Source organism: Heloderma suspectum, chromosome Z (genome assembly GCF_057233095.1).
Source record: "Heloderma suspectum isolate Gila_16-S chromosome Z, 16-S_ref, whole genome shotgun sequence".
Taxonomy (NCBI): Eukaryota; Metazoa; Chordata; class Lepidosauria; order Squamata; family Helodermatidae; genus Heloderma; species Heloderma suspectum.
Window position 1 is genome coordinate 8362042 of NC_139476.1, and position 20689 is coordinate 8382730.

A 20689-nucleotide genomic window follows, 5' to 3' on the forward strand; every position below is an offset into this window, starting at 1 on the left:
CAGTAAGAAAAACAAACACATGAACATCTGGTTAAAAGAAGGCATATTGTGAGAGACTTCAGCTCCTCAGCAAGTTGGGATAAGCAAAATAACTTCGCCAAACCCATTAAAACAAAGCCAAGCTCCCCTGCAATACAATGAAACTGAGACAAGGTATGTATGGCAGGTTCCCTTCCGGTCTGTTAAGACTCAGAATCCACAATGTGAATGAAACAAAGGTTGCCAGTTCCTCAAAAGACAGCATTATATAGCATCAAAGGTTGTCAAAGAGAAGAAGGCCAGGTTGTCTTCTCGGTCCTCCCAGAGTGCAGGACACGGAATCATGGGCTCAAGTTACAGGAAGCCAGATTCCGGCTGAACGTCAGGAAAAACTTCCCGACTGTTAGAGCAATACGACAATGGAACCAATTACCTGGGGAGGTGGTGGGCTCTCCCACCCTGGAGGCATTCAAGACGAGGCTGGACAGCCATCTGCCGGGGAGCTCTGACTGGGATTCCTGCATTGAGCAGGGGGGTGGACTCGATGGTCTTATAGGCCCCTTCCAGCCCTACTATTGTAGGATTCTATGTTGTTATTAGATATTTAGCAATATTACTGGCAAGCTACCAAACCTAATTTGATTGAGGTCTCTAAGTGTATCGGGTGTTCTAGTTGGGGATGTGTATGTGCTTAAAAAGGGTAATTTAAGATTGTGAAGGTTTTTAATATTGTAAATCGGTTTTTTAAAAATAATCAGCTGTATTGGTTTAAAATGATATCTGAGCGCAATGCAAACCTATTCAAGTCTACATTCATATGCTCTTAAAACTCAATCTATGACACTCTATTGGACACATTGAGCTAAAAACTGTGTAAAACGAATGAAGGAACTGTGTGTGTGTGTGGGGGGGGGGTTCGGATAGTAATATTTGACCAGAAGGTCCACAGGAGAACAATGTTTCTTCATGACATGGAGGATAGACACCCACGCTTTTGACCGTCTAATTATTCATAATTTCCACAACAGAGAACCTATATGACAGGAGGAAACAATCCTATGGCCACTAGACACTATCTAGAGAGCCCTAGGATTTTTTGGTTTCTGGGAACTGAGGTTGGAACCAGGGCTCTGAACGTGGTTCCCAGAAACCACACTCCCCATCCCTTCCCCCTCATAGCTGACGCGGTTCTCTCTGCACTGGCTATGACTCCGCACTAGGAAACGGAGCACCGAGATGGGGAAAAGGCGGCAGTCCCAGGGGCGGGGAGGGGAGGAGACAGCGGATGCCGCTTCATGCAGCTTCCTTTGCGCCACGCGGCCTCCTTCCCTCCCCTTCCTAAAGCTACCGTCTAGCCAAAAATGCAGGGCAGCTGGAGCACAGAGGAGGCTGCTAACTGTCTGGAGTGACTGTGGCCTTATTGTATCATATTTAGAATGCTTGCCCTGTCCTACCGTTTTTTGTTGTGCAAGATATGAGTATTTAGATCAGGGCTGTTGAACCTCAGGCCGGCAGGCCAAATCCGGCCGTCTGGGGTCTCAATCTGGCTCTCTGAGGACCCCAAAGGGCCCGCCCCCCTTTCCCCCTACCGGCAATAGTTCGGTGGTTTCCCGACAGTTGTACATTCCCCCCCCCCCCCCCGCATTCTAAAGCCACCGGAGCACGGGCCCAACAGCTTCCCCGAAAATGCATTCTAGCCGTCGGGCTGGAAGAGATTCAACACCTCTGAATGAGACGATCAACCAAGCAACACGGCTAATGACTTTCTGTACAGAGCCGGGTTTTGGAGGGGTCTTGGGCAAGACCCAAGGACCCTCTGCCTTGGGTTCCTTGCAAGAGGAAAAAAGGCGGGATATAAATTCAACAAAAAGTAAACGAACGAACAAACAAACAAACAACCCCCCACCACCACCATGGGGCCCCTCCCTCAGTGAGCAGCTCAGTGACACCAGAAGGGTCACCAGCTGCTATGGCACCTCATCCTCGTTCTCGTCATGGCTGCCGCCGGCTTGCCCATTTGGCAGGCAGGGAACCAATGAGCAAGTCTGCAGCCATACCCACTGCTCCTCCTTTCTCACCACCACCTGTCAGGATAGCCCCCACTTTATTTCAATGCAGAAGACAAACGTAGACAAGAGGCTTCAGTCTACAGCTTTTAATCCAATTACTTTGCAGGGTCATACAGATGCAAATCGTCAGAGACTCTCCGTCTACAGAGGAATGCCCTCAGGGGACTTCAATAGGTAGTTAAGAGAGTTGCCCGCTGTTTGAAGGGAAAGGCGGTCTCACTAGCCTAACTTGAGCAGGGGAGGACCCTTTCTCTCGTGAGGCTTCTGAGCGCAGCTTCTCACGCAAGGCCAATCGGGTAGACTGTCTAAGTTCTGCCCTGGCCTTCTCTCTCTTTGCTCTGCACCTGCGCCTGGCGTCTATTAGATCAGATTCTCCAAACCCCGCCTCCTCCTGTTCACTGTCTCTCACAGGGGTGTGTGAAGAGGAACCCTCGTCCTCAGCCAGCTGGGTGTTTGTAACCTGAGAAGCTGGGCCAGTCATGTCTGGACTCGCCTGGGAAAACACCTCTCCGATGTCTGGCAGTTTTCCTTCAGAATCTGAACTGCTATCCCACTCCCCGCACTCAGAAACAACCCTGACACCACCACTGTTGCTGAGCCAGAGCAAAGTGAACAAGCAGCTTGCAGAGGCCCTTGGCACACTATGCCAATCCTTCATGCCAGCCCTGTTTCCAAGTCATGCAGAAACACCCGTCTGCCATGCAGTGACAAGCCTTTGCTTAAGGAACATTTGAGCGCGCTAGTCTTCAAGGCAGTGATCCTACTCAGTGTCCTTACACGTGGAACGAGAGAGTGCTAAATGGGAAACCTTCGTTCTATATGCACCCCTATTTCTAAGGAGATAGAGGTTCTTTTGTGCAATAGGCATGCGAGAGGTTTCGAATGATGCTCCTGGGTGATACAGGGCTCCTTCACACGGAGGTTTATCCTGCTATTGAAATGGCTTGCTCACAGAAGTTTGCGGGTCCTTTTCATGATGTTGTCAACCTCCAGGACACATCCAGAGGTATTTCCTGGTCATTCCATCTCAAAAAGATCTGGAACTAATGAACTACCTTCTAAAGTTGGAATGTTATGCTATTAAAACAGCCACTAGATGGTGCTGTTTCATTGAGTTCTATGGAACCTTGAAAATCAAAAGCTTCCTCTCTCAGCAATCACATGGTCTCTGTCTGGGAGCGCATGGTAAACGCGGAAAGGATCCAAAATGGAAGGACTGTGGGGGTTTTCTTTAGTGTTAAGGCAGCTACAAAGGCCCTATTTAGTTGCAAACGGGTGTTTTATTACTGTTTTAGCAACCAATGACATGGATACTTGTTTGGGACTTTATTTAAAGCAATGATTTAAAATCAGCCCTTTTTCCCTGGTGATTTAAATGAATGACTTAAACTGCCTCAGTTTAAAGCCATGCACCCTGCTGCCATCTCATCCGAAAATCCCCTCACCGAAAGTTGTCACATGCACACCACTCGTGCATAGGCGCACACGTAAGCAGGTCTGCAGGGCAGTCTGGGTAAATATGGCCAGAGAGGAGGGAAACTGGTGTTGGGCGGCAGGCAGGTGGGCAAGGCCGGGCCCTTGGGGAGCGGGTGGGTGGGTGCGGGGTGGGTGGGTGGGTGGGCAAGCTTGCTTACTGGGAGACGTCGGTGAGATGGTCCCTCCCTCGGACGTTGTCGTGGTAGATTTGGTGTCAGGTGAGATTGCCAGGCGGGGCATGCCCGGGGGCGGTGGCGCCAACATCTGGGTGGGAAGGTAGTGTCCAGGTACCTTCACTTGACCACCTCCATTTAACTAGGGACACAACACACACAAAAAACACAGAGCAAGCTGTTAGCACCGCCCACAGGAGTTGCCTGCCTGCCTGCCTGGGGGAACTTACAACCTCAAAGGGGGGATGTCGGGCGGGCTTCTCTGGAGACCATGGGAATTTGGGCAAGGTCACCTGCCTCCACACATGGAGGTCCCATCAAACCATCACGGCTAAGAGCCACGGAGGGGGCCTTCTGGTGTGCTGTCTGCCTAATCCTTTTTTCAGCCCCACCCCGCAATTCAGTCTCAGCCCTACGGTGTCCATATTTGGTCACTGACCTCAAGCCATGCCATACCCACACGGGACCCATGCACACTGCCGCTACTCGTGCCAGAATGTATTATTCTTTAAAACAGTTGTGGTAAATTTCTGTTTCTTTTACGCACCACTAAATAGACTTTAATGTTGTAAAGCCACCTTGTGTCCCAGTATTGAGAAAAAGGCAGAATAATAATAATAATAATAATAATAATAATAATAGATCCAAAGCTGGGGAAGGCAGGGCGAAGATGAGCAAGGTGCAAACATTTCTAAAACAACTTGAAAAGATGCCTCCGTGTGTGTTTAATGTAAGTAGCATTACAGTAAAATCTTACGCGTATTTATTCAGAAGTGTGCCCTGTTTTGCTCAATGGAGCCGACTCTTAGATAAGCATGTTTAGGATCACAGGCTTACTTTAGTAGTAGGAATAGTTTAAGTTTAGGGATATTGTTAGACAACTTGAGTTTACTCTTTTGAGCTTTTTTAAAATGTGTTTTCTAATGGCATTTTCAAATAGCTCATTCTAGGTATAATTATCTATACACTAATGATTTTTTATGGGTCAGCCGAAGCAAGAGGGGTGGGTTGGAGTTGCAAAAGTCTGAAAGAGACCAAGGATACTATGGGAGGGCTGTGCATTAAACTCCCGCGCAGCAGCAGTGACTCTCCATTTCCAATGCACTGAAAAAACTCAAAAAGGACCAATTCACACATTCAAATGGCAGCAGTCTGCGATTCTCACCGATGTCCCCTTGACAAATAGCTGCAGCTATTCCCAGATCTCAGGTGAGGATATGTGTATGAGAAGCCTACACAAACACATTCACACTTTACTGACGTGTACACTTAAAAAACAAAAGAAAGCCTCAGGTGTGCACTTAAAAGAAGAAAGCTGCAATGTATGGAATGGCCTTTGGAGACAGACAATAGTTAAGACAGAATTGAAAGTGGCATGATAAAGGAATTGTTCCCCATGGCAGAGGCACGATTCTTTTCTCCTGCTAGCTCCTCTGCTCAATCCTGGAAGTCCTGGAAGCGCTACAAAACCCAGTAAACAGAGAGTGTTATGGATTGTGCGTGCAGCAGGGATGAACAGATTCCCCCCATTCTGTGCCTTTCTTGCTTCACAATGTTGCTCTGTGCTGTGTTCCTCTCTTCTACTACTCTGGTTTAACCAGAAGACTTTGTAAAACTATTTCTGGAATTGGAGCCTGAGCAGTTTGATACAGCTTTCAGTTAATTTGCAGCCTCCACCCCACTGTTATCCATGTGCACCTGGATAACACTGCAAAAACGCAATCTCAATGCAACTGTTGGCGTTTTAGCGATGCACACTTGTGCTCCTGAACATTGGCAAAACACAGCACAAAAAGAATCTTGGTGTGACCATCTATAGAATCGCATCAAGGCTGCTTCCTTGTAGTGTTTTATCAATTTACAGGTGCACATCATTTCATGTAGAGGATGGGCAGGCGGGGTGGTGGTGGGAGGACGCACAAAGGCACTGAAAGCTGCTGTGAACTGCACACCTGTGGCACTCTGTATAAAATTAAAAACGAACAGTGGAGTATTCCTAATTCATCAGTTTTACTTTGGAAAAAAGGACTGGGTAATTTGGAACTCCAGAGTCTAGAGACAAATCCAGGTGAGGAGAATTTTGGAAACATTTATAGCGCATCACCTACACTCAACATTGCCTGTGTAGAGACTAGGGATGTACAAAAGTCACTTACCTTTTCAACAGGGTGATTTGCAGTGGGGGGGAGGCGCTCCGCACCTCCCCCCAAAATCCTAATCTGGCCAGCTCCGCTCTGCGGGAGATTCCACAGAGCCGCCAGCTGGGGCCGCCCACAGCCGGACATCCGGCCGCTGGGCAGCCTTCCGGAAAAAAAACCCACCGCGTACGCAAATGGCGGCAGCTACGGCGGCTGCCATTTGCGTTCCCTTTTTTTTGCTGTTTTAGCCTATGTAAATATTTATGTAAGCTATTATGGCGGGTAAAAAAAAGGAACGCAAATAGCGCCCACTACGCTATTTGCGTTCCCCTTTTTTTTGCTGTAATAGCTTATGTAAATATTTACGTAGGCTAAAACAGCGGAAAAAAAGGGAACGCAAATGGCGGCTGCCATAGCCGCCGCCATTTGCATACACTGTTTGTTTTTGGTTTTTTTGTTTGCCGTGATAGGCTACCTAAGTATTTACGTAGCCTATTACGGCAAAGGCAGATACGCAAATGGCGTGGTGGCCGCCATTTGAGTCCGCAGCAGCCAGCCGAGCGACCAGCTGCCGCTGCTGCCGCCAGAGCCGTCATCACCGGAACATCCGCCCCAGGTAAGCCTCGTCTCGGGGGGAATTCCGCAGGGCGGCGGGGGGTGGGAGGCCGTTCTGCCACAGGTTTCGTGGGGGCTGAATGCCATTGCATTCGGCCTCACTGAAATCCGTGGTGGAATTCTTCGCCATCCCTAGTAGAGACACCTTCCGCTCTAGCCCAATTCTTCAGCTTCAGGGGAGAGGCGTCTGTATTGGCGCCTGTAATCAAGTCACCTATCGTTTTAGAGGTGCCTAGAGGTCCATAATGCTTGGCTTAGGTTCGTTATTGGAGCAATTTCCTTGCTAGTGGGCCTCTGAGCATGTGAGATGAGTCAAAGGCCGATAGCACGGCCTCACCAAATTCCACGCTCATGAAGGCTAGTATCTGATCAGGGCCTGAGAAGTGAGGCTCTGTTTATGCCATGCTACAGGTGTCTGTGCTGGGAAAGTTCTGATGGTTTTCCTTATGAACAAGCACTGTTAGCCTGTGCTGGGAAAGCTGCAGATGAACGCTAATTAACACTTGCTGCTGTCATGCTGCCTCACTGCTGACATGTATGGTATAAAACCCATTGTACCCCATGGCTCTGGGTTCAGAGAAGCTGTCTGATCCAACCCTTGGGTACGCCTCTGTGCTGTAAGTACTCAATAAAGGCTCCTTGTAAGCAAACCTGGGTCTGGCTTATCACTTCTGTGGCACCTCCAATCCTTAGCAGCCCACGGCCGGGGCATACAGCGTGGCAGTGAAGAAGTAACCAAAACTATTAGAAAGCAATGCTAACTTCCACATGCAGTGTGTGTGCGTGTGCGTGTCTGTGTGTGTGCGTGTGTATGTGTATGTGAGGTGCTGGAAATACAGCATCTCCTACCATGTGCCTTGCAGGTAGCCAGTGCATTAGGTAGCCCTTTGATGGTATCACCTGCCAGGATGGGCAATGAACCACGGTGGAGGGGAAGAGAACCAAGCTGTACATCAAACAGTAGAGTTGTCTGTGTACACGTGGTGGCTGGACAGGGGGAAATTATGGCCACACGGGTAGGGATGGCAGAGAATTCTGCCACGGATTGCAGTGAGTTCTAAAGAATCCAGCCCCCCGGAATCCATGGTGGAACAGCCTCCTGCCCCCCGCGCCCCCCTGCAGAATGCCCCGGGATAAAACTTACCTGGGGTGGATGCGGCAGATGCGGCTACATAAGAATTTACGTAGCCTATCACGGCTAACCCCTCCCCCAAAACCAGCGTACCCAAATGGCAGCGGCTACGACGGCCGCCATTTGCGTTCTCTATTTTTTTACCGTTCTAGCCGATGTAAATATTTTTTAAATAGGCAATTATTTACGTAGGCAATTACGGCGAAAAAAAGGGAACCGCAAATAGCGTAGTGGGCGCTATTTGCATTCTTTTTTTCCCGTCGTTTTATCCTACGTAAATATTTACGTAGGATAAAATGGCGGAAAAAAAAGAACGCAAATAGCGCCCACTCCCCGCCGTAGCCGCTGCCATTTGCATACGCTTTTTGGGGGGGGGTTACCTGTGATAGGCTACGTAAATTCTTATGTAGCCTATCATGGCTGCCTGGCTGGACGCAAATGGCGGTCGCCATTTGTGTTCGCAGCAGCCCGTCAGCGGCCTGAAATCTGGCTGCGGACGGCCCTGGCTGGCTGCTCCGTGGCCTGGCTGCGGAGCGGAGCCAGCCATCGAGGATTCCGGGTGGGAGGACCGGATCACCTCTCCCCCCATCGAGGATTCCGGGGGGAGGGACGGAGTGCTTCCCCCCCCCACCACGAAAGATTCCGCAAAAAGGTAAGTGAGTTTCGTACATCCCTACACACGGGGTGGATTTCACTAGAAGCCCAGTGGAACATCAAAGCATTTTGAATTCTCCATTCTGGCTCTGCACCCTCTCCTGTCTGTCTCAGTAACTCTCAACATGTCTCTTTTGTGATATTATCTAACCCACTTCAGAGGAGAAGGGGGGAACGGAACTGAGTCTTCAACAAGATTGTAGCTGACTTTGCTACCTGTGGACCTTAAAAGTTTTGCCAAGACTCTGCCTCGAACCCTCTCCTGCCTCCCCCACCCCTAACCTCTGGAACTGCTGTGGGCACCTACCTTGATAAACATGGGGACTGCATTTCGTGTGGGTCAACAGTCTCTCTCCTCCTCCACCACCACCACCACTGCCCCGCCATGGGTAACACAGGCTGCAATAGTAGACCTCCCCACTTCCGCTTTGGTGAGTCCTACTTCAGAGTGTGCCACTTGTCTCTAAGCCGCCACCCCTCCCTTCAGGAGCCCCTGTCCCCAGCTGCCTTTGCCCAAATAAACATACCTGGGCTGTGATACACACAAGCTACGTACAATTATTATCTGTATACTGAGGGTTGATGGATTCAGGGCTGAACGAAAACCCTGCCCAGGCTGTTTTGAACTCCGTTCATACCCACAAAAAGCAGAGGAGGGCATTTTGGCTACTTGCCAGGGGTAGGGGGATTTCAAGGGTTATATTGCCTGACAGAACGCCTCTCCCAGCATGAACCGACCCATACACTACACTCTGCATCCGAGGCCCTCCTCCGGGAGCCTCCTCTGAGAGAGGCTCGGAGGGTGGCAGGAAGGGAGAGGGCCTTCTCAGTGGTGGCCCCCCATTTATGGAATAAACTCCCTGATGAGGCCCGCCTGATGCCAACATTGTCATCTTTTCAGCGCCAGGTTAAAACTGCCCTCGTCTCTCAGGCATCTGGCAACTTATAAGGAGTCCCTTTGATTGTCTCTGGCTGATCGGTTTGAACTTGTTTTAGATATATGTTGTTGTTGTGTGTGCTATTTGTTTTATGCCCTTATGTGAATGGTTTTATACTTTATAGAATGTATTTTAATGGTAAACCGCCTGGAGAGCTTCAGCTATGCGGCAATATAGAAAAATAATAAATTACTGAACGGATGCCAGCAGCCAAAGGAAACATACAGCACTGGTGTTACCCCAAACCATGGCATTTGGCCTCCTCTGTCCCCTGACAGAGGGAAGGCAGTTAGGTCCCCTCTTACGTCGTCAACTCCTCTCCCCACCCATGCTGCCCCAATAATCTTTCCAGAACTTTTGGCCCAGCACATCATTTCATGTGTGTGGGGGGGGATGCACAAAGGCACTGAAAGCTGCTGTGAACTGCATACCAGCAGCACGCTGTATAAAATTAAGAACAAACGATGGAGTATTCCTAATTCATCAGTTTTACTTTGGAAACAAGACTGGGAAATTTGGAGCTCCAAAGTCCAGAGAGAAATCCGGGCGAGGAGAACAACTTCAGCATGTCGTTTGGAAAGGTTACCATAAAAACAACAACAACCCAGTGTTCTAGTTTTCATCGTGGCAGAGAACAGGCCCACAAGCAAGTGGGGTTGGGGGCACTTGGCTGTATGGGCATCTGGAAGAAGGACCAGCTTGACTGCCGTGCTGTCTCTCCAAGCACCCCTTTGAGTCATGTGTCGGGCTGGGCAGAGGCGGCCTGGACTCCCGCCGGCCCGCCCCCGCAGTGCAAGAGGCATCAGGAGATGCAACCCTGGCAGTTCCTTACCGGTCCGGGTTGTTGGTTGGACGGGTCGCAGGCCAACGAGACGAGATCTTTCAGAGGGTCCTGTGGATTCAGATGAGGCGGGTACCTTATGGCTGTGTGCGGGAAGTAGGTGGAGGCCGTCTGGGGCAGGATGGAGGTGGTGGGGAAGTGCAGTGTGGCAGAGGGGTGGGGGCTTCGGGCGATACCTGCAGGGGGCAAGAGAGGCAGAGAGGAGACTGGGCGGTCTTCGTCACCAGTGCACACCCAGCCCCCCTGCTCCTGGGCACCTCTGCAGAGACCACCGGGGCGGGGCGGCAGAGCAGCCCCAGCCGGCGTGCGTGGCCTTCCTCCACCCCCCTCCTCCTCCTGGGGCAAGCAAATAGCGAAGGCTGGTCGTCCATATGCACCATCTTCTCCCGCTCCCTGGGCAAGTCAACAGATCCTTCGGGAATCTTTAACTCCCCCTTTTTTCACCCCTAAGCGTTACACCTGGGCTGGTCGAGTTGGCACTGACACCGCCGAAGTGGGAACAGCAGTGTCTGCCCTTCGGCACCAATGCCCAAATCGCTCTCCCCTCCCACAACGGGGCCACGGTCTAGCACAGCAGGGGTTGAACCTCTTTCAGCTGGAATTCAGTTTCAGAGGCGCTCCTGGGCGCTGCAGTCTGGTGGTGGGCTGAAGGCTAAAGGGGCGGGCCAGAGGCTAAAGGAGCCAGGCCCCAAAGACCCCCAATACCAGCACGTCGGATCTTAAAGTTCTTATTGCCAGCAGCGCAGTTTAAAGAGAGGCATTTCAACCTTTTAGAATGGGGGTGGGGGGTAACTCCACAAAAGCCCGGAAACCACCGAATGATTGATGGTCGAGGGGGGCAAGAGGGGGGCAGGGGAATGGATGGGGCCATCTGGGGAAGTTAGAAGGGCTGGATGGGGGCCACGTTTTGGCACCTACTTTTGAGGCTCTGCACCCCTATTCCAGGACCTCACATCCCATGAACACTAGGACCCCAAATGCATTCAAACATCTAGCCGAAAAGTACTGATTGGAATATTTGTCCAGATGTTTAAGCATGTGGCTGTCCCGCCCTTAACATTCAAAATCCAAGCCTTTCTTTCCTTTTTTTTTTTTTAAAGTAACTCTTTAAAAACAAGCAAACAAACATTTAAACTTTCAGGGCTATCCATGTCACTTGCTATATTCAACGTTTTAAAACTCCTATTGTTTTCTAAATGCCCCCCAACCCCATGCCATATGTCGCGAAGCTGAGAGGAAGCTGCAATTTCCGTGTAGCTGAGGGATGCTCTGTGACCATTCCCTTCTTTTATATTGCATCTGTCTTTTTTTCTCTCTCTTTCTGTTTTTAAATATTACGTCTGCCTTCACCCTTTTTGATTGACCGTCTCAGACTGCAGACCAACTGGAATGTAGCTTTTCTTATAGCTAGAGCTGAAACAAACCTACACGGCATATGGCAGCTTTCCTGAACCTGGTGTCCTGCAGATCCCTTGGCTGCAATCCACATCACCCCCAGCCAGCAACAGCCATACTGGCTGGGGATGATGGGAGTTATAGTCCCATATGCCATGCAGGTTTGTTTCAGCTCTAGCTATAAGAAAAGTTACATTCCATTTGGCCTGCAGTCTGATACTGTCGATCACAAAGGGTGAAGACAGATGTAATATTTAAAAACAGAAAGAGAGAGAGAGAGAGAGAGAGAAGACAGATGCAATATAAAAAAAAGGGAATGGTCACAGAGCATCCCTCAGCTACAAGGAAATTCCAGCTTCCTCTCAGCTTCACAACAAAACTGATAGACCTGCATAAAAGTGCTGCATAGACAGGCACACATTCTGTCCATTCATAGCCTTATTAATTTTCTTATGAGATTTTCATTTTTTTTAAAGTGCAAATTCTGGGGGGTTGGGATAGGAGGTTTCTTGGTGACATCACAAGCATCTGCCAGTCAGTGCTGTGTGTCTGGCTGGCTTCTCTTACAAATTTGCAGAACTATTTCTGCAAATAGCAAACCCCCTGGCGCTTGACCCCCGTGAAAGTGCCCCCAGAGAGGAATACGTACATTTGGGTTGATTCTCACCAAGGGTGCTTCCAAGGCAATCTTCTGCTCTAAAGAGTTACATCTATCTTAACCAAGACAGACTCCTCTGGTGTGTGTGTGTGTGTGTGGGGGCAGAATCCATGCTACCTTTACTGCTAAATCTTGTATATTACTTAGCAGATATGTAAGGACTCTTAACATAATTTTTCCAGAAGCTTCCACAATTGCCAAATCTTCCACCCCGCAAAAAATAATTCTGGGAATTAAAGTTTGGTGACGGTAGAGATTTTTAGAATACTCCTCCCCCGCTGGGGACCACAATTCTCAGGAAGAAGGAATGACTGTTAAACACACACACACACACACACACACCATGCTATTTGTGTATACACCACACTAGCAGAATTGCACAATTAAGGCCCAGGGTCCCATGGCTGTCAAAATGAGGTGGTGGAACAGACTGTATCATTTCGGACTGCAAATGGAAGGGAGAAAATCACATTTTTGAATGGTCCCCTTTGTGAAAAGTAGCACAGTAAGGAGTGGACTAGAGCCATTCTCTTTCTGACATGCTATTTTTCTGCTTGCAAGGAGTTGAACAACGACGACAACACAGAGGAGTATTAAAAATGTGACAGCCCCCACCACCCACACACCTGAAGTGCTACAGTACACTCCATCTTCTCAGGACTCTACCACCTCATTCTCCAAAATGTGCCGACCTGGTCTAAGTCTAGAGTTCGCTCTTTCTCGGCTCTCCCCAGTGAAAGCGGGCATACCACTGTGAACAGCAATGACAGGACGGTGATGCTGGGTGAAGCTGGTCAGCCGGGGTGAAGTGTCCTGCGGAGACGGGCTGTTGAAAGGAGACTTGTCCATTTCTGTCTTTTTCACAGTTGGAGAGATGCCTGGAGAAGAGTTGGAGGAGGTGGCATTTTACAGAGCCGTCTCAATACAAGGTTGTTGGCAACAGCGTGCTTTCCAACTGTCCCATCTCCCTACCCTCCAGCTGTCCCATCTCAGTCCAGACTGCCATGCTTTTCAGAGCCCTGTCCAGCAGAGAAATGCCACCCTCCCAATTAGTCCAACTGATTGCAGTGCCTCAGTGATCTCCATCTGTAAAATATCCTCCAGGTGGTGTGCATGCAACATATTGGGGTGAATCCAGGATCCGCCTTCCATGAGAAGAAGGGACTTCCATGGGAGGAAGGGTTCCAATTGCAGAAGATCCCTCCACCCAATTTCGGGGGATTCCCCCCTCCCACACCAGCACAGCTCCCCTCAATTCAGCAAGGTCTCCCAGCTCTCGGTGTAGCATTTTCAGGGAGCGGCAGGAGCTGCCGTGGGAAGGAGGGGGCGTGGAAGTTGACTTTCGTTAGCGCAGTTGATCTAGCTTAAATCTGGATCACACCCATAGTATTTATTTATTAAAGTTATATCCTGCCTTTCTGCTAAAATTCATGCTCAAGGTGGTTAACAATACCAATAAAATAACAGTGATAATGAAAACTTTAAAATCAATAAATAAAACACATGCCAATAAAATCATCAAATAAAAAACACTAATAAAAAGGGGAAAAAACAGCATCAAAGATTTTGAAACCTACTTCAGTAGCACATCAGCTCAGATGACCATCAGTGTATTTATTTAGCCAAAAGGTTGCCTAAATAAAATGTCTTTCCCGGCTGGCGGAAGGACAATAGCGTTGGAGCGACCTGGCCTCCCTTAGCAAGGAGTTCCGGGCTTTCTTCACACAGAACTTTTATCCTGCAATTGAGATGGCTCCTTCACAGAGGTTTGCGGGCTCTTTACAGGATACTATAACCCTCCAGGGCATCTCCTGCACTAAATGCCCTCTGTTCCGTTTTTAAATAGATTGCAGATCATGAGCTATCAAATTACCCCACTGTGTTCCGCTTGAGTTCCCTCAGTGAAAGGAAGAAAAGCGGCAAGCCGAGGAGTGAGATCCATGAAAGAGAATGGAAGACTCAGATACAGGGAGGAGGAGGGGGAAAGGGGAGGGGGAAAGGAAGCACATGTAAAGGGAGTCTGTTGTGATCCTGCATTTAAAACGGAAGCAGAAAGCCCCGTTTTAAATGCAGGATTTTAGACTGGTGTAGAGATGCCCCCAGACCCTGGAAGTAGCCACTGAGAAAGCTCTCTTGCGACTCCACCAAACATGCCTCTGATGGTGGTGGGACTGACAGAGGGATGTTTCCCAAAGATCTTAAAGACAGGCAGGCTGATACAGGAGAAGGCAGTCTTTGAAATAGCCTGGTCCCAAGTCATATGGGGCTTTATCGTTCATAATGAGAGACATGAAGAACTGTGGGGGGGGGGGCACAAAAACACAAGACATGAAGGCCGGGGGGGGGGGGAGACACAAAAAATGCATGCATGCCGCAGGATGATTTTTTCCTGGGATTGTTGATTTTTTGACAATTGAGGGTGGCAAAGAGAACGGTCCCCCCCTTTTCCATTCCCCGCCCCCCAAGCCTTAACTTCTCTAGAATTACCAGTGCTTTGAATTGTGCCCGGAATTACAGGTAGCAAGGGAGTTGTCAAGGGTGTCACGTGCTGCCTGTAAGTTGCCCTGGTCAACCATCTGGCTGCAGCATTCTAAACCAGCTAAAGTTTCTGAACAGTCTTCAAAAGCAGCCCCATGTGGAGCATGTTACAGTAGTCCAAACGGGATAGAATTATAGCAGCTGCCTTAGATGTTATTATGCATGGCTCGCCTCAAAGCTTTTGTCATCTGGAGCCATCTGCTGTCTACCTGTGGCACATTTGGGGGCTGAGTTGCTCGCTGTGCCATCACGCTGCTGTGCCTGCATGTGCGATATGGGGATGCAGCACAAAGCAGAGAGAGTTAATCCCTCCCAACCTCTCGGCTCAGATTTATCTGGGCCAGTTGGTTTAGGCAATGCCACTAAAGGGTTTAGTCCTTTCTCAGTCACTCATTTAGGAGGATTTTGCAGAACATCCGGTACAGGATTGAAATAAACCTCTTCTCACAAAGTGTTCTGAACATGTCTCTACTCGAGCAAGGAAGGGTGGGGTAGGGGACAGGGAACTCTGTACTTGGCTTTTGGAGACAGATTTCCAGGCAGAATATTCCCAGACAGAAGGAATATTGATGATGATAATGGCAGCTGCAATGTTTATTCAGTTCAAAGAAACACTTTTGATCGACTAGAATGGCACTGTATTGCCATTTTTATTGGCATTAAATTGGGGCAGGGGTGATTTTTTTTTAATCCCAGTATGCAAGCACCATCGTGAAAGAGGTGCTGTCTTCTCCTGTACACAGGAGAGGGATGCCTCTTCTAAGAGGATGCCTCCCATGCATGCATCCTCTAAAAACATAGACAATATTGCTTCAGAACTAGTGTTTCTTTTACTCATGAAAATGTAATCAATTGATTAATTGACACTGATTTCTTTAATTGAGTGACAGCCACAACAACAACATTTATAGAATATTTCCCATACATTATCTCAGTGGTCATTACAAACAGCCCTGTAAGGCAGATCAGTATTATAATCCCCATGTTGTAGGGAGGGGAATGGTAGCTTGCTTAAGGCAGCTGAGAATTTAGGACTGGGGAAAGATTTAAGGAAATGGAAGGGGGCTGCACCAATAGCAGGACAAATATAACAAACAAAGCCAATTAGGAGCAACAATCACTCAATAGATAATCTCAATCCTTGACAGAGGAAATTCTTCAACAGTTAAATGGACACAGGGCTTCTCTACACAAGGCTTTTATTGTGCACTTGTGACTGATCACTCACGGAAGTCTGCAGGTCCTTTACATGATGTCGTCAACCTCCAGAGCTTCTCCCATCCTTTGTGACCAATATCGCGGCTTTTCCCTTAATGGGGAAAATGTGGTATTAAATCTGGGATGTGAGGTATTGCTATGTGTAAAGTGTGCAATTGTGTTATACCACAGTGCCACCTAGTGGCTGTTTAATGAAACTTTTAGAACTTGCAGAGAAAGGAAATACCCTGGAAAAAAGCAAGGGGAAGCATGTGTAAAGAAGCTGATCTTGATCCCGCAAAGAATCTGGAAGCAGATGCCCCGGTAAAGTTGTGGGATAAAAACATGGTGTAGAGACGCTCACAAAGTTCCTTCTCTTTCTAGCTCTCCATTTGCAGACGAGCCATAAACGATGCCGTTAAGGAGAGGAAGCTTTGTGCCTATTTAAACTGTTGATCAATTTCCCCTGACAAAGATAATCAAAACACATTAGGAATTACTCAAATTGTGATGGCACCAGGTTTTTCCTGGTCCTCGGTTTAGCGAGGGAGCAATAGTGATATTGCTGAAATTCGTAACTACCTGGTTTAGAATGCCCAGCTCAGAATACTTGGTTATATTACAAATTGAATGGCATCTTCTCAGGCTTGGAACATTAAGCAAGGCCCTGCACATCCATAGTAAGCAGGCTAATGACCAAAGCCTGTTTCTTGTTAACAAGTGTATGTGGTTGTTTCCCCCAGCCGGATCGAAAGCCCTCTTTTGTACTAGTACGTGTGGGGGGGTGGGGTTCAGCTGAATTAATTAAGCAGCCCTCCATCATGGCTGGTGCTGTGGGTTGGTGGAGGCAAGTGAAACCAAACTATTATTCCCAGGGTACAAATAATGCATACGTGCCACCACGACACCATCTGTGCACACGTTCCAAAGTTACGATTGAGCAGAGGATTTGCAGAAAACAGAGACGCTTTCTCTAAACTGCTCTAGTGAAAGCTAAGAAATGCCAAGCTGATTCTAAACAGAGCCAACAACAGCGTGCGCCCAACAGTAAATGGGCTGAAACGACGAACAGCCTGACTTACAGCTCACTCTTAACCACCCCTAACTATTCTAACTGCTGTAGCAAGGGTGCTTCTGAAATCCCCCTTCTTCAGAATTGCTCCCTGGATTTTAAAGGACCCAGTCACCTGGACTTGTTTCCAAAGTGAAACTGACTCATTAGAACTAGTGATGCTGCTGAAACTTAAAATTAGTCAGTTCAGAAGCCAAATCTAGAAGGTTTGCAATTCTTGAATGTGTGATGAGCTTAATTCCAACAAACTTTATAATATTTTGCAATTCAAACTAAGATTGATGATGAGCTCATTTATATTTTCTGCTCATGAGCGTTCTGATGACTAAGCATCCAACCTGTACCATCTTTGCACATGCTCAGAGGTCGATCGCCGTAAACAAACACACGTGATAACTGCCAATCGGAGAAGAATGTGTTGAGACATATTATATCAGGATGTGTGAGGTAGAAAAGAACATCATATTACATACACCATGTTCCCATGAGGCATTACAGCAATGCAAATGTATAAAAATTTGGAGATAATTTGAAAACTTGTAATAACAGAGAACTTCTGTCCGAAGGTGTAATGTTGGATTCACAACTCGGCAAGCACATTATAAATTATGATGGGGTCAGTTAGCCCATCACTAATTAAGACTCCTTCACTGTTTTATTTTTTTAATTTCCAAAATTTGTACAGTGTGCTGTACATATCATTTGACACAGCCTTTTAGTCCCTTTATTTGCAGCTGTTTGTCAGGGTGGATACTGAGCCCATAGAGCCCCAGAGTAGTTCTGATTCTGAGGAGGACCAACCACCCATGGGAGAAGAGCTCGCTCATCGCTCACAGGCACAGCGGCAGGGAGAGATTCCTCCTGCCTGCATTCCTGAGAGGGATAGTGACCCTGGCAGCGAGAGAGCGGGGGAAGGGGCCTTGCTGGACACTTGGCGCAGACGCAGGGAGCGGCGCCAGATGGAGAGCACTGAGAGGAGGCACTCTGCCCGCTTGGCGCTAAAACAACAGTCATGTCCCAAGGATCCCCGGGCAAGAGGGAGGACCGCTCCCTAGCTCGTAAGTTCAGGGTCTTCCCGCGGTTCCCCTTCAAACGGGGACCAACTGCCTTACCCGGAGCTTAGGCTACTCTGCTAACGACCCCAGTGCATTTCCCTGCTTAGTCGCTGGTGATTAACATCTGAAAGAGTCATTAAGGTGTAAAGGAATAAAGCCCTGGAAAGAATCCCTTTCGTCTGTGTCGTGAGTTGGCTATTGGAGGGGACTTAAAGAGGAACCTAGGGCGCTCCTGACACTGTTCCCCCTTTACAATGTGGTCTTGTGCGCATTGCTAAAATGCTACTTCCCCACCACCCAGAAAGCATCCTTGGTTGCTATTTTTGCTTGCTTTTTTGGTAGTGTTTTCTAATGCACGTAAGTAAATCTCTGCACAAAAGTAATCTTGACGCAATCGTATGTATGACTGTATCTTCCCACCCCACAGGTATTTTTTCAATGTGTGTGTGTGTGTTGATCAGTAACAAGGAAGAGGGGAAAGAGGGGAAATGAATGAAAGTAGCTTCACATGCTCCAATTCTGGGATTTATTTTAGAATTAAGGAGAAACAGAACACAGGGGAGAGCAACACTCCAAAAAAAAAAAAAAGGGGGACAAAATGGAAGGAAATCTGCTCTTCTTTACTCTCCTGAGAATATAAAGTCATCATCATATTTGCCATTTTGGAGGCTGACCATTTCCCAGTTGTACCACTTCAACACAATTGCTCATCTGATTTTTTAAAAATACACCCATATTTGTAAGTTCAAACATAATTGTGCAAAAATTACTCTCTTTGCCTTATTTATGACGGCTTCCAGGGTCATGAGTATGTGTGGTGCAATCAAACTGCCCAATATAAGTCAGAGATTCTTGAATTCTTGAAGGCTGGAGACTGGGGGACCAGAGGGCAGGCCCCAGTCATGCACACTTACCCCCTTCCATGTCTTCTGTCCAATTGCGGCTGCTACTCGTGGGCGAGCTAGGGGATGTATAATATTCACCCCCTGGGCTGGCATCCAGGTCATCTTCCATGGAACCTGATTTATGCCGCTTACTCCTTAGATGAGAAAGAAGGGGAGGCATGGTTAGCACCCACTTCTGTCCAAGAATATTGGCCCATTTAATCACATACCTGCTACACACTGAACCAGCTTCCAAACTAGTCTAACCATGATAGCAACCAATAAAAACAATTGCTTAAGAACAACAACTATCAAAGAATGCTTGGCACATCCCCCCCTGTTCGCCCAAAGCGCCACAATGGTTCTTCAGAGGAAGCCATGGCAAAGCAAGTTCTGAAAACAGTATCTTCCTTTTCATTTATTCTTATATTCCATCACTCTGCTTTACAATGTACGAGGGGACCAAGTCTCTGCCCTGAGGGACTTATATTCTGTGATATGACACAGGGCAGACAAAAAGGAGAAGAGAAGAGACATCTAAGGTGAACTAGAGGAAAAATATGTGAGTATTCCACTAACATATACTTCAGCTGAGTTAGGTTACATCAGGAAAAGGAAAAAGGGTGAGTTTTGAGGAGGGATTTGAAGGAAGCGAGAGAAGTTCTGTAGGGTGATTTATTTATTTACTTATTTATTTAACAATATTTACAAATCGCTTACATTAATAAAAGGTTCTAAGTTGTTACGCCCCTGTTTGGGATGGAGGAGGACACAGAACGCCTCAGCCTGAGCGTGTTTGGGGAGGGGCCCAGAACACAGGCCAGCGGAAACCTCTGCAGCTCGGCCCAGCTGGCCTCACTTGTCAATCAGCCTCCGCATAAAAGAGGAGCCTCAAACCTAGTTCAGGTGCTGGAAGCAATGGTTGATGCTCATCCGTAGCAGAAAACCTTCCTGCCAGCTCCTGGACCCGCTCTGATTATTCTTGAACCCAGAACCACTCCACCTGTTCTTCCGCACATCCCTCTATCTGGTTCTGTTTTCCTTGGCTTCTGCCTGATACTTCTAGCTGGCTGGCTGGCTGGCTGGCTGGCTTATTTATTTATTTCATTTCTATACTGCCCAATAGCCGAAGCTCTCTGGGCGGTTCACAAAAATTAAAAAAAATTCACAAAGGCTTCTCAACTTTGGACTATTTAACGACTGACGCAAGCTGCTGCTTATCGCTCGACTCGAGTAATTTACACATAAGTGATGTAGAAAACAATACAGTATCATATCATAATTAAATACCCAATAGCACTATTGTGGTGCTGGAGAAGACTCTTACGAGTTCCCTGGACTGCAAGGAGGTCAGATCAGTCCATCCTCAAGGAAATCAACCCTGAGTGCTCATTCGAAGGACACATACTGAAGCTGAAGCTCAAATATTTTGGCCACCTAATGTGAAGAGAAAACTTTCTGGAAAAGACCCTGATGCTGGGAAAGACTGAAGGCAAAAGGAGAAGGGGACGGCAGAGGATGAGATGGCTAGATAGCATCACCGATGCAATGAATATGAACTTGAGCACGCTCCGGGAGAGAGCGCAGGACAGGAAGGCCTGGCGTGCTATGGTCCATGGGGTCACGAAGAGTCGGACACGACTGAACGACTGAACAACAACAAATGCAGAAGAACGTATTATCTTCCTGGGAATGCGTTTTGGAAAAAAGTATGTTTGCAGTAGACACAAAATACTTAGAAGTGTTAGCGCCTGCCTAATTTGTAGAGGTAGGGGCTTCCGGAGAGTGGTTGCTATCACACTCAAGCCCCTATTCTGAACCATTGTGGACTGAACCTCTGAAATCTTCAGTACTGCCAGGAGGCCAGCAACCATG

General features: G+C 47.9%; 1 protein-coding gene across 6 annotated transcripts in view; it reads right to left on the reverse strand.

Annotated features, from left to right (window-relative positions):
* Window positions 1-20689, reverse strand: part of NFIC (nuclear factor I C) — a 178479-nt gene that overhangs the window by 22221 nt on the left and 135569 nt on the right. For 4 of the 6 annotated variants that reach the window (XM_084825631.1, XM_084825629.1, XM_084825628.1 and 1 more), the window contains exons 6-9: window positions 18845-18969; window positions 12818-12946; window positions 10007-10191; window positions 3683-3839 (exon numbers count right to left, since the gene is read on the reverse strand). In XM_084825631.1, the coding sequence (XP_084681757.1) occupies window positions 3683-3839; window positions 10007-10191; window positions 12818-12946; window positions 18845-18969 (596 nt within the window). The remainder of the gene's footprint in view (window positions 1-3682; window positions 3840-10006; window positions 10192-12817; window positions 12947-18844; window positions 18970-20689) is intronic. The other 2 variants (XM_084825633.1, XM_084825632.1) reach the window with 1 other exon arrangement.